Source organism: Leucoraja erinacea, chromosome 19 (assembly GCF_028641065.1).
Source record: "Leucoraja erinacea ecotype New England chromosome 19, Leri_hhj_1, whole genome shotgun sequence".
Classification (NCBI taxonomy): Eukaryota; Metazoa; Chordata; class Chondrichthyes; order Rajiformes; family Rajidae; genus Leucoraja; species Leucoraja erinaceus.
Genome location: NC_073395.1, coordinates 38230287 through 38244791, shown reverse-complemented (window position 1 = coordinate 38244791; position 14505 = coordinate 38230287). Strand labels below are relative to the sequence as shown.

At 38.1% G+C, this 14505-nt stretch overlaps 1 protein-coding gene across 1 annotated transcript in view; it reads right to left on the bottom strand.

The window, feature by feature from the left end:
- The window catches only part of asz1 (ankyrin repeat, SAM and basic leucine zipper domain containing 1), an 88712-nt gene that overhangs the window by 31766 nt on the left and 42441 nt on the right, over window positions 1-14505 (bottom strand). Inside the window, exons 4-9 of the mRNA XM_055650853.1 lie at window positions 12190-12301; window positions 10002-10113; window positions 7837-7971; window positions 7430-7557; window positions 6014-6089; window positions 4459-4515 (exon numbers count right to left, since the gene is read on the bottom strand). Of these exons, the coding sequence (XP_055506828.1) occupies window positions 4459-4515; window positions 6014-6089; window positions 7430-7557; window positions 7837-7971; window positions 10002-10113; window positions 12190-12301 (620 nt within the window). The remainder of the gene's footprint in view (window positions 1-4458; window positions 4516-6013; window positions 6090-7429; window positions 7558-7836; window positions 7972-10001; window positions 10114-12189; window positions 12302-14505) is intronic.

Genomic DNA, 14505 nt, shown 5'->3' with positions numbered 1-14505 from the left:
GGATAATCTAACCACATTTGGAGATGGATGGCTAAACCTGTTGCCCTCACGTGATCTGTCAGGATTGAACATGAAGATGGTGCATACATCCAAGTTATTTGCATCACAACATACATCTTATTCCCCTTTGGAACAACAGCGAAAATCCAGTGAAATGTCCAGTAAATTATTAAACTGGCCATGTACAGTTCACAATATATTTTTGTAAGGCATGTGTTCAGCGCACAAACATGGATTTTTACTGCCCATGTCTCCTTAAATCCTGTTCAACAGGAATGTTGAAATGATCAAGTGCAGTTGAAATGTGACAAGAAACACTCAACATGGAATGATATATACCAAGTCAAAGTGTGCTGAAAGTTTTGTTTTTCCACTGACATTTAGAGTGTATACTGAAATGAGTAATTTTGTCCATTAATTGAATGAACATTGTTTGTGCTATTAGAAACAGCATCAAGGTATCTTGTGAACTTAATGAGTCAATTCTGTGTCAAATCATAAACCTTAAAATCCTGACTGGTTTATGGACTGTTTGCCACAATTGGACAGCTTAAGTGACTTAAGTACAGTGGAAGGCAGTGTTTTACATCCCAAGTATAGATACATGTACACTTTCTAACACAATTTCTGTTGAACAGTGTACGTAATGACAGGAAATTACTTGTGTTTATTTAAAATCCAATATGACATTTAAAGTTATTGAGTGACAAGTTACCATTCACAGATGAACATGCAGACATCGTCAAAACATCAAATTCCCCTTTCTATCACCCAAAATCAATTGCAGTGAGCATTTAACATGCAGGAGAACATTCCACTCTTGTTAAAAAGCCCTTTGTGCATGAACATTTGGCAAGGTACAAGGTTCAACTCCGTCAAAAAAAAAAGTTTTTGTGATACTAACAGATAGTAAGAAATTATATATAACATCACCATTGCATTCATGTAACATCATTCTTTCTGTATATTTTAAAACGCGTTGTACAAAGAAATATTATGAAATCTTGTCATTACTATAACTTAGAAATCATCAGCCAGTTTGTCCAAAGATAATTGACAGACAGCAATGGGCCATGATCAAATTCTAGTTGTTTTTTAGCAAAGCTTATGCTGCAATATTAACTAGGCACAGGGTTAACTCCCTTACTCCTCTTCACAGTCTGAGTTTAAGATCTCATTTGAAAGACAGTAACTCCAACTATTGCAGTTAAACGGAGTGTCAGTCTAGATTTTATGGTATCTGAACCTGATGCAGGAATGTTGAGGGGTTGGGTCATAGTCGGTCCTCAAAGTACCGGCCTGAATGTTCACCAAGACATTTGCCTCTTAGATGCTGATTTACAAAGAGAACACAAAACATTGGAGTAATTCAGCAAGATCGGGCATTAGTGCTGGAAGATATAGACAGATGAAGTTTCAGGACAGGTGCTTTCTTCAGACTAATTGTAGTAATTGGAGAAGGGGGAAGAAAGCCAGAAAAGTGGTGGGGGTGGGAGAAAGTCTGGTAAGTGATACCTGGATACTGGGTGGGGTGGGGGGGGGGGGGGAGATGATTGGCAGATAGGTGGATAAAGGCCAGAGATGTAAAGAAGATAAAAAGGCATTAGTTAAGGAAGGATGAGGAGTGAAATATAAAACCAGAGGAAGGGATATAGGTGGAAAGGGACAAGGGGAAGGGTAAGGAGGGGGGAGTGAGAGAGTATGAGAAATGGGTGTGCATCAGGAAGAGACACAGGGAAGAGAGGGGGGAGAAAGGGGGTGGAGGTTGGGTTGTTACCTAAAACTGTGGAATATGTGGATCTGTTTCTCCAGTTTGCGTGTGTGGCCTCACACTGGCAATGGAGTTCAAGACAGTAAGTTTGGTATGGGAAATGGAAGGGGCGTTAAAGTGGTTAGCAACCAGGAGATCCAGCAGGCCTAGGCAGACCGAGTGAAATGGTCATGTTTTGAGAGTTGGTTAAGTTACACCTGCCAGCTGAACTGGCTGTCAAATTTGTCAAATAGCTTGAATATTTGTATCTCTGATATTCAAAACAGTGAAGAATTAAAAAGATTAAAAAACAAAAACACATTACAATATTGGAAAACAATGGTTTGAATGATCTCAATATTAAAAATACAAATTATAGGAAGCAAACAAATGCAACTCCTTTATTCAAATAGATAGGAAGTAGCAAACCATATGCCAGCTACTAGTTAAGCTAAGTCAACGGTTTTGAGAAAGGAAAATATCGTTTGACTAATTTAGAGGAATACCTTGAAGTAACACATGCTCTGGGTAAAGGGGATGTCAGATTTAGATTCATTCATTGTCATATACACCAGAGTGCAACAAAATTCCTTTATAGCAGAAGCTCATGCGGTACACAGTGGATAACTTGATATTTCCCCTATTATGCAAATATGACCTTATTGCCTCATCACTAAACCATCCAGATCCATTCTTAGTCGCTCTGCTTACACAGTTCATATTCTCACTGTACAAATTTGCTTCCTTCATCTAAACCACTGGTATTGTATTGTAAACATCTAAGACCCAAGTTCTAATCCCTGTAAACAGGATGTAACCCCAATAGTTACATCCAATGTCATGAACATGTACATTTATTACTGCTTTCTGATTTCAGTTTGCAAACTAAGCTATGCTCGGTCTCAACTCAGCCCATGCTAATGCATTATCTCATTGCCTTTTCTCTGGAAACATCTTGTACAAGGCCAAATTGTGTCCATCCAAACACAAATAGTTAAAAGCATTTTACTTTATTTCTGTTAAACAATCTAGCATGATTAGCAGAACACATTTTATTTGGTAACTTGAGCCAGTAGATAGCCTGGTTACTGTCTACTTTTGGGAGGGAAGAGGTTTGAGCACACTGGGTGGAATCAGTCCTTTCCTTGCAGCAGCATTGAAACAATTATGTCGTAAGTGTCTAGTTGCATGGTTAACCTGTTTGGCCCAGTTACGAAGGGCACTGGATTAATTAAACAAATGAGGTCAGTATGGATCAGTCATTACAAGCATGCACTGTATCAATATAAAACAGATTTAAAAATAAATTAGTTCACTAGTTTGTTAATTACTTGTTTGGGTTCTGACCTGAGGGTCAGGTAGCCAAGATCTAATTGATATAAGTAGCCTCAGCACATTTATTTATAAAGAGTTTGCCTGGCCTGATCTGACCTAAACTTGGGAGACTGTTTTTTAAAATATATCCAACTCAACATTTATAGGCTTGGAGAAGCAAGCGACCGCAGAAGCTGGAATCTGGAGTAAAACGCAAACGACTGGTAGAACTCAGCGGGTCAGGCAGTATCTGAGCATGAAATGGACAAATGGGATTTTGGGCGATAAGACACAAAATGCTGCAGTAACTCAGCGGGACAGGCGGCATCTCTGGAGAGAAGGAATGGGCGACGTTTAGGGTCGAGACCCTTCTTCAGATTTTGGGTGGTTTCCAGTTGAGAGGGGTGATTGGCAGATGGGCGGATTAAGTGACAAAGACTTGAGGTGAAAAGAAGACAAAAAGGTGTTAGTTGAGGAAACAGAAGGAAATGTAGAGCCGGAGAGAGGAATATGGATGAAAGAGGACAGGACGGAAGGGAAAGAGCGGGAATAATATGGAAATGTGGGACTTACGGATGGGTCATGAGTGAATGGTGGAGGAGAAAGGAGCAGGATGACTGGGGTGGTGGGAGATGGTGGGGATATGTGTGCGATGTGTAATTGAAAATTATATGAATTGGCAATTTTAATGCTTATACCATTGGGTTATAAGCTATCCAAGTAGTATATGCGGTGCAGTTCTTCCAGTTTGCATGTGGCTTCACTCTGGTAATGGAGAAGGCCCAGGACAGAAAGATCAGTATGGGAATGAGAAGGGAAGTTAACGGGGTTAGTAATCAGGAGCTCCAGCGGGCCTTGGCGGACAGAGCGTAAGCCATCGGCGAAATGGTTGCCTAGCTTATGCTTGGTTTCTCCGGTGTAACGGAAGCTACGACAGGGGAACTAAATACAGTCGTCAAGGTTGGAAGAGGTGCACACTACCAGATTAAATATATATATATATATCTGCAAACTCGGCATAATCTACATATTCTGGTATATAAATGTTGTCAGTAGCCCAATCATGGAATGATATCCGACCTACTAAATACCGTAAAGGCATCCTGGGTTTGCCCACAGTGACCACAGACATTCATCATCCACATGATAATAAAGAATATATTCTCTTATCACATAAATTATGGTCTGTGTGTGAAAGCTTGCAAATGCAGCTCCTTGTGGAAGTATCCGTAAAAGATCGCGGAGCCCAATTGTGAATGATCTGTGTTCGAGGTAAAATAATTTAAATTCCAATGGATGCAAGGCGAGGTCAAAATTATCTTTGGCTCGGTGCTGCTTAGATTTCGCACTACATCATAAATGAAAAATTGGTTTAAAAAAAAAACAGATCTAACCTTTTCAAGCTCTTCTTTCCCCATTGTCAGAAGTCCTCTAAAAGATATATCATTCTCCTTCAAAAATAAACAACGGAAAACATTTTAAAATCAGTATATTTTTATTGGTACTATTTTTTACAAACAAAGAGTTACTCTATTTAAGATGAATTGATGTACAACTGTATTGTAAAATAACAGTTCAGCAGCTCTGAGGAATATTTCTTGTTAACTTGTCGTAGCTATTGAAACCAAGTAGAATTATACGTGGATTAAACATGTCCAGATAATTCATTGCTAATCTTAAAAAGTAATCTCTGCATTGGTCTCAAATAAAGTGTGTGTGTAACTGATAAAAATGGTGATGAAAAGACACTGCTGCACAAAAACTGCTCCAAAGCCCTCATTTCCAACCAAGTGACAAACACTCCTCATGTATGACACATTCTAAGATGCCATTAAAGCATTCTCTCTTGTACCTAATACTCCACGAAGACAGACACAAAAGCTGGAGTAACTCAGCGAGTCAGGCAGCATCTCCGGTGAAAAGGAATAGGTGACGTCTCGGGTCAAGACCCTTCTTCAGACTGAGAGTCAGTGGAAAGAAAAACAAGGGATAGATATGGTGATATAGAACAAATTAGTGAAAGATGAGCAAAAAAGTAACGATGATCAAGGGAATGGTCTATTGTTGGCTGTGGGCTTGGTGATAACGAGTTATACAGAGAATGAATCTCAATAGGACAACAGTGAAACTAGTACAAATTACTAGGGTGGGTGGGGGGTTGGAGAGAGAGAGGATGCAAGGGTTACTTGAAGTTAGTGCAGTCAATATTCATGCCGCTGAGGTGTAAGCTGCCCAAGCGAAATGTCAGGTGCTGTTCCTCCAATTTGCATTGGGCCTCACTCTGACAGTGGAGAAGGTTCCAGGATAGAAAGATCAGTGTGGGAATGAAAAGGGGAGTTAAAGTATTTAGCAACCGGTAGATAACTGCTCTCTATAGAAGAGCACATAGCTGGGAGCCACAGGTGATCTTAAAACCTATTGCCACTTTTATACAGATTGGTTTGTACTGTTTTGTGCCACATGTTGGAAGAGGCTAGACATTGTACAAGACTTTACAAATAGTGCACATTCATTTCAAATCTTCATAAACAGTAAAATCAAGAATATAAATCATTAATACAAGACATTTTACTAATTAACTCAGGGATTATACAAATACATTATTAATAATGTATTTGTGGACAGCTGGTAGAGCTCCTGCCTCACAGTGCCAGAGACTCGGATTCAATCCTGTCCTCGGGTGCTGTCTGTGCGGAGTTTGCATATTCTCCCTGCGACCGTATGGGTTACCTCCGGGTGCTCCAGTTTCTCCCCACATCTCAAAGACGTGCGTTAATTGCCCCCTGTAAATTGCCACTAGTGTGTTGGGAGTGGATGAGAATGCGGGATGATACAGAACTAGTGTGAACGGGAGATCGATGGTCAGCGTGGACTCATTGAGCTGCAGGCCTGTTTCAATGTTATATCTATAAACAATAATATTTACCATTATCAATAAAATAAACATACCTTAAGTAATTGCCGAAGATGTTCCAGTTCAAGCCCATACAGAAATAGTTCTACTTCACCAAATGTTGAAATTGAACTATGAAAATGAATGAGATCTCTTAACTTGCATCAAAACAAATGTGAATAACAAATGTGAATAACATATTAAAACCGTCCAAAGAAAATAGTTGATATTCCCATCAAATACAGTTCTGAACTCATTTTTCAAAATTAACTTGGGGTTCTATGTAAATATAAAAAGTGACCAGATTCTGATAATCTTAGACAAATGCAGTGTACCCGTACTACAGTAAGGTCACGTTCCTAGAAAACAGTCTGTCTCACAATTGTAAAACCCTTTTTACCTATTGATTCCCATGTTCTAAAGTTTGTTCAAGTTCAAGTTTGCGTTTATTGTCACTTAACCAGCTACGGTACAGTGAAATTTGAATAAGGTACAGTGCATTCCTACGGGGAGGTTTTCTCTTTACAATAATGCCCTGTGCTTACGTGGTCCAAAGACATGGGAGATCTGATTGTATTGTAGACCAAAGAGGAAAGGTTATTGACTTAATTAACTAGAAACAGAAGTCACATTGTTTGATAAAGTATCATTGTATGAGTATCAATAGCAAAGATGGTCTTGTCTTATTCCAAAGCAAATCTCTGATGTGAACTGACAGCCTGCATTCACTGCCCTAGATAAACTATGTTCAGATCTCTGGAAACATTTTGTGTTCATTTATTTGTTCCGCGTAAGTTAGTTCATGGCAAATTTTTATTCCATATCTCAATTGTTTTGGTGATTTCCATAATCCAGAATGGCATCAGATGGGGGGGGGACATTTTACTAGTTAGGTATAAATATAGACCACACATGACTAAGCTTTGAATATACGCTGAACATTTTGCTGTTACATCTGGGAATGCAATATTCTTAATTTCACTTGACTTTGCTAAAAAATTGATCATAATGGAATTTTTCAGTCGTATCAAACACTAAATTAATTCAGAACCTTGCATGTAATATTTCTATTCCAGGTGATATAAGAGGTGATGCCCCCTTATATTAACTGATTATCATTTAGTTGTAATTCCATGCAATGGTTTCTTGATGCTAAGTTTTCAAAAGATCACAAGTAAAATCATACTGTAAGTGATAGGTACAGAATTATTCTATTTGGCCCATCAAGTCTACTCCGCCATTCAATCATGGTTGATCTATCTCTCCCTCCAAACCCCATCCTCCTGCCTTCTCTCCATAACCTGATACCCATACTAATCAACACGTTTTAAATTGTACAATATTTAATCAGATACAATAGTTCGAATTATTAAACCAAGGATGATCAGAAAATATATAATGTGATGGAAACTTATGAAACGATCAAAATAGATCATTTAGTGTTTTACAAGAAACCAAATAATGTTAATTACCTTATACAGTTGTTTTTTCCTGTATTTGAATTATTCACAGAGTATTTGAAACTTATCTCATCTTTAGGCAGGTTCTGGGGTGCTTTTGCTAATGGCAAAATTGAAGTCACTTTGAGTAACTGTGCTAACTAGAAGGAGAACAACAAGACCTGTTAATTACCAGGAGTCAGAAATGTGACGGTAGATTGAATGAAAAACTTGCATTGAAGCATTACATTCAACTATGATAGTTAGCAGTGCCAAATGAATCGCAGGCAAAATAAAGATTACTATCCATCTAAAACACTCAATCTTTAATTAATGCTTTAATCCGTCGTGTAAAAATACATAAAAGTCAGGAGTACGACATCTTAATTGGTTCTGAGAATAAATGAACCTAATTTGCCTGCTTGGATTTTGGTGCTTACCTGTGAGTGTTGCTTTTTCTCAGCGACATCAGCGGCTGTTTCTCCGTAATTGGTCTTCAGTGATTTATCAGCTCCTAAGTCGATTAATTGCAATGCTGTACTTTTGTGACCTTGAACTGATGCCCATGTCAGTGCCTATGAAGGAAAGTCTATTCACAGGCTTATAACATTTGTAAAACGCTGTAATCTTGAGGAAAAATCACCGAAGATATATCCCCGCAGTTCCAAAAGTAACTAAAAGTATATCAAAGAATAAAGCAATGTGAACCAAACTTTCATGACTCCTTCTGGAAAGTCAAGCAGAAGGGCATGTTTCCATTAAATTGCTGGCAATGTATTCAATGTGACTTAACAACATCCTCTCCTCTCTATTACAAGTATGAGGTGCAATAGTAATTTAAAAAATAAATAAATAAATAAATGGTATCAGGACCTGGTAAGGGGAGGTAAAACAACAAAAACAGACTTGGTTGGTAGTTCCCTTTCTGCGGAGTTTAATGATATAATAGAGCGATTGTTCCTATTTTCTTTTTCTTTCTTTTCTAGGGTCTACTTTCTCACTTTACTTCCTTCTCTAACTTCTTTTCTAAGGGGCTTTCTTTTCCCAACACTCTTGCACTTCACGACCCTTGCGCACTTTCTTTACTTTCCTTACTTCTATCTTTTTCTTAAAGCTCAAAAAAAAATGAAGCGGTGCAAAAAATGTATTAAGATATATGTGTTGTGTAGTACTGTAATTTACCGTACTTCTAATAAAAATTAAAAAAAACCCCAAAAAAAACATCCTCTCCTCTCTAAGCAGAACCTATTTAGTTTAGAGATACAGCATGGAAACAAGCCATTTGGCCCACCGGATCTACGCCGACCAGCGATCCCTTCATATTAATACTATCCTACTCACACTGGGGACAATTTTTACATTTACCAAGCGAATTTACCTACATACCAGTACGTCTTTGGAGTGTGGGAGGAAACTGAAGATTTCAGAGAAAGCCCATTCGGTCACGAAGAAAACGTACAAACTCCGTACAGACAGCACCCGTAGTCTCTGGCGCTGCAAGCAATGTAAGGCAGCAACTCTACCGCTGCGCCACCTTGCACCGTTATTTACTGAAAATAGCTTTTATTTCAAGTCCCTGTGGATTGGAGGGTAGCTAATGTTATCCCACTTTTTAAGAAAGGCGGGGCAGAGAAAACAGGGAATTATAGACCAGTTAGCCTGACATCGGTGGTGGGGAAGATGCTGGAGTCAATTATAAAAGATGAAATAGCTGCACATTTGGATAGCAGTAACAGGATCGGTCCGAGTCAGCATGGATTTACAGAGGGGAAATCATGCTTGACTAATCTTCTGGAATTTTTTGAGGATGTCACTAGGAAAATAACAAGGGAGAGCCAATGGATGTAGTGTACCTGGACTTTCAGAAAGCATTTGATAAGGTCCCACATAGGAGATTAGTGGGCAAAATTAGGTCACATGGTATTGGGGGTAGAGTGCTGACATGGATAGAATATTGGTTGGCAGACAGGAAACAAAGAGTAGGGATTAACAGGTCCCTTTCAGAAAGGCACGCAGTGACTAGTAGGGTACCACAAGGCTCGATGCTGGGACCACAGCTATCTACAATATACATAAATGATTTAGACGAAGGGATTCAAAGTAACATTAGCAAATGGAGTGGCTGGGCTTGTATACTCTGGAGTTTAGAAGGATGACAGGTTATCTTATTGAAACATATGATTATTAAGGGTTTGGACAAGCTAGAGGCAGGAAACATGTTCCCGATATTGGGGGAGGCCACAGTTTAAGAATAAGGGGTAAGCCATTTAGAACAGAGACGAGGAAAAACGTTCTCTCAGAGAGAGTTGTGAGTCTGTGAAATTCTCTGCCTCAGAGGGCGGTGGAGGCCGGTTCTCTGGATACTTTCAAGAGAGGGCTATATAGGGCTCTTAAAGATAGCGGAGTCAGGAGATATTGGGAGAAGGCAGGAACGGGGTACTTATTGGGGATGATCACCAATGATCACATTGAATGGCGGTGCTGGCTCGAAGGGCCAAATGGCCTACTCCTGCACCTATTGTCTATAATACAATCCTGTATGTAAACAACGGAGTTAATTTCAAAAAGGAAATATAATCAATAAAACTTGACCAAAGCAGCTTACTGTGTAGCCTTTGTCATCCTGGATATTTATTTCCACTCCATGAGCCACCAGCAGTGCAACAGTTTGCGTGTGTCCTTCTTTGGCTGCAAACATTAGTGGCGTCATCTGACCACTGAAAGGGAAGGAAAAGGTTAACATTGTGTTGGAGATAAAAATAATCATAGCTGTTTAAAAAAAAAATAAAAAAAATTAGAATTTAATAAAGAATTGCAACTGCATAAATAATTTATGTAGTCAATCATATATAATGTGTTATTTAATTCCTAATGTTTAACAATTAATTCAATCATAGCACTGGAGAAATTGTGCATTATTTTTTTTAATTTTTGGTGAAAAGCTGCAGTTGGATACTGAAGTTGTGTACAATGTAAAAGGGTAGCATTTCTCAATTCTGCTTCCTTTAAGTTCTTCTTAGAAATTATATCCTTGTCAGCAGCATAATGATTACATTTAATCCTTCCATTACACACAATTTGAAGGCCTGCAGGCAACTCAATCTGAACTGGTTCTGAAGATTAAATATGTAAATAGCTATCTAAATGATTCATTAAAAATTGATCAGGTTAATTATAATGATAAGGATGCTATCAGATTTGATTTGATTTTGATTGTGCATAGACAGTACTAGCTCAAACGCAACAATGCCATAACGCATCTGATTAAAAATAGCAAAATTGTTTACCTTGTAAGATAAAGGTAATCAAGATTCAAAACTGTAACAGCCTAATGTGTTCATAAATGTTTGCAAAGCATTAACCTTCCTTACCACCAGAGGTCCATCCAGAGCTTTAAAAGCTCTTACACCAAGATACAAACTGTGAATGGGATGTGTAGAAGGAACTGCAGAGGCTGTTTTACATCGAAGATAGACACAAAATGCTGGAGTAACTCAGTGGGACAGGCAGCATCTCTGGAGAGAAGGAATATGTGATGTTTTGGGTCGAGACCCTTCTTAAGACAAATGGGATGCTTTGTTTCTGCAAAGCATTTAAAACTTAGCAAAACGGACCGTAGGTTAATAACAGATAACATAGTAGTAAAATAAAAATGAAGTTGATTTCATTACAAAGCAAGGTTTAGGTATATGGAAATGAGAACATAATAATAAAGATTACAAGCTAGTACAACGATACACTTAATTGTAGCTCCCATAGAATTAGACAAATAGAGAAGCCTCAACTCGTTTACTTTTTAAAAAAAAGCTTTAGATAAACATTTGACTAAGAGGAGAACAGTTTGAGAGCAATTTCAGATTGCAAAAATTAGAACTAACAGAAGCAAATGCACTAGAATATAATAATTCTGGATGGATAACCTTTATAAAGGAACTGGTCGCTGATCTGCATGGACAAAGTTAAATTGAAACATACCAGGATACGTTCCATTTGTACAATACAGCCACATCTATGAAGGACAACTGAATACATTTAATGCTTCGATTAAATGTTTTAAAAATTGTGAATACATTGTGAGGTAATGCTTTAAAAACTCCTGCACATTACCTAGTTATAAACCAGTTCTCACCCCCTCATTTCTCAGCAAAAAAAGATTTCCTTATGCTTGCAAATGACTTTTGATCTGAAGGAGCAAGTTCCTTCACAGGAACTCCTTGGCCAAAATGGCAGATACTGTAAGAGTGGAGTACTAGTGTCTAGCCTGAAACATTGCTAATTTGAACTCAAAGACAATTTGATTTCATACCGTACATATATATGTGTGACTCATCAGATTCAAGCTCTAGGTTTGTTGAGGGGGTGGTGGTGGAGAAAGGGATGGAGGGGAGAGAGGCAGGGCTGTAGCAGGGCCAATGCAAAGTACAAAAGCACCCAGGCATTTTAATCATAGATATGCAATGAAGAGTAGCTGAAAGCCTACGTTGAAAGCCAAGTCTTGAAATCAAAACTTGAGTATATTATTGGGTGTAATTACAAAATATCACAAGATATGTTATGAAAAATGTATTGTACAAATGCTAAATTATACATAACATTATTCTGCATTTTACCTTCTTCCCTAATTTTGTCTTTATTTTATTGCTGAAGCCATTTTAAAACTTGTTTTGTGCACCTCAAGATAAAACCATTTTAGGTTTTGTTATTAAGGAAAGGAAATGCATCTGATGAGTAGAATTATAAACTGCAGGCTCTTTTTCACATGCAGCTTTTAATTATATAGTAGATTCTCATACCTGCTGGTTGTGCTTGGATTTGCATTTCGAGACAATAGCAACTCTACACACTTCACCACTTTTTTATCCGACTCACGGCTAGCACAGGCAGCCATCAACACCGTGTACTGATCTAGATTTTAAAAACAAACAATTTGTGACTGATAAGTAGGAAATACACAGAGGAAATACAAATATCTATGGGAATATGTGGACTACATGGATAGATGGAAGGGTACATTACCTATGCAATTACTAATTGAGACAGCTCCAAGGACTAACTGTACCAATACAAATTAATCATTCAGTTTAATTTTAGTAAAGCTTCTCTTTAATAATTAGATATGACTTTGATGTGCTGCAATATCAAAACTGCGTATGTATTGAAATTAAGTGATCAAGTAGGAACTGCAGATGCTGGAAAATCGAAGTTAGACAAAATTGCTGGAGAAACTCAGCAGGTGTGGCAGCATCTATGGAACAAAGGAAATAGGCAACGTTTCGGGCCGGAACGTTGCCTATTTCCTTCGCTCCATAGATGCTGCCGCACCCGCTGAGTTTCTCCAGCAATTTTGTCTACCTTTCAAATGAAGCGATTCAGGTACCAAAAAAACCCCCAGCATTTTGGTTGTTATTATTTAAATTGCAAATCTACACAATTGCCAAATTGCTTCATTAGATCAAAAATCATTTATGGATAAACATTTTGATATTTTTAAGGATATAATTGCCCAAACTCTCAAAAGAATGTTTAAAGTTTGGTATTTAACCACAGAAGATATTGGTGATATGGCTGAATGTCCAGAACGGCTCAGAATTATAAAACAGGTTTCAACAATATAATGTTCAATATGCTGTTTTATTGTGTAAAACATCTACTTTCAGCTTTCTCCAACATAAAATAAACACGTCATTAATCTCGATAAATGCATGACTTATTTTATAAAATATCTTTTGGAATTTTGACGCATGCTTGCTAATTGCTTCCTTTTGAAGCCTCAAGCACCAATTACCCTTCTGAGCATACTCTTAACCATCTGTACAGTAACTGGAAATAATATCTATGAATGCTTTGGCTCAGTCCACTGGTGCTCAAAGATGTGGTTAATTAAAAAATAGGATTTACAAGTGAAAACATATACAATGGAACAAAATAGGTCAGAGATTTTACATCAACCTACGTCATACCCATTCACAAAATTAAATCGGTAAAGGTTTTGTGGACCGTTAATCACGGACTTTCTAATTTTGTTTGCTTTTCTTTTCTACTTGCAGAAACCACACCCCAGCTAGCTCTTCCAGCAGTCATTATCGTTACACTCCATGGTGGGCAAAAACCAAGGCACTTAAATATGATTCTTTGAGATCTTGCAATTACATCAAATATCCAGCTTTCCAACGGAATTTCAGCTTAAAATAATTAGATCCATTTTTAGAAATATTACCTTGCAGTAATTTCATCTATTTTTAAAGTTATTACCTGGTAATTGTTCATTACCAGCAATGGATAATACTGTAAAATAGTCTCAACCTATGAAGGAATGGAATAATTAAAAGGTATGGAATGTTACTATATCCCTGGGACTCACAGCGGACAGAAGAAATAATAAAAAAAGAGACACAAAGATCAAATTCAGTGGATCTGATTCTGGAGAACATAAGACAAAGTGCTCACTCCCCAATTCCTTGTGTTACACCACGATCCCCAGGGAGATGGCAAGTTTACACGTTATTATATATCTCGCGTCTTCCATAGGACAGTAGAGAATAATTGTTTGCCAGACGCATAGTGAGTTTTCCACTAACTGAATCTTATGCAACTACTAATGAAATTGAAGTTTAGAACATGAAGGATCTGAATTTAACACTGACAAGATGCTTTGTGTAGGGTATTTTGAGGGAGAGGACTATATTCCTGCTGGGGTGAAGCCAATCTTTAGGAAACTAATAAGTATCTGTTCAATTATATGAAGACATTAGAACCAATGTCACCCAAACCTGAGTAGTTGAGCTTCAGTATGCAAGTGATGTCTACATTTGCCCTTGCACAGAGGCCGAGCCAAATCTGACTCATTTGAGATGAACAGTGACTTGGTTATACAGGTGCACAACCTTTTATCCGAAAGCCTTGGGACCAGACACCTTTCGTAATTCAGAATTTGTCGGTCTTCGGAATGGAATTTTTTTTGCGTAGATTTTAATGGCTGGCTCAGTGGTAGAGTGCTCGGCTCATATCCACAAGGTCGCGAGTTTGCGCCTTGATCCCGGCAGAAGAAGTTGGAGCGGGGCTGGGCTGGGCTGCTGCTGGCTGTGGGTCTCTGGGATCTCCATGCTTGC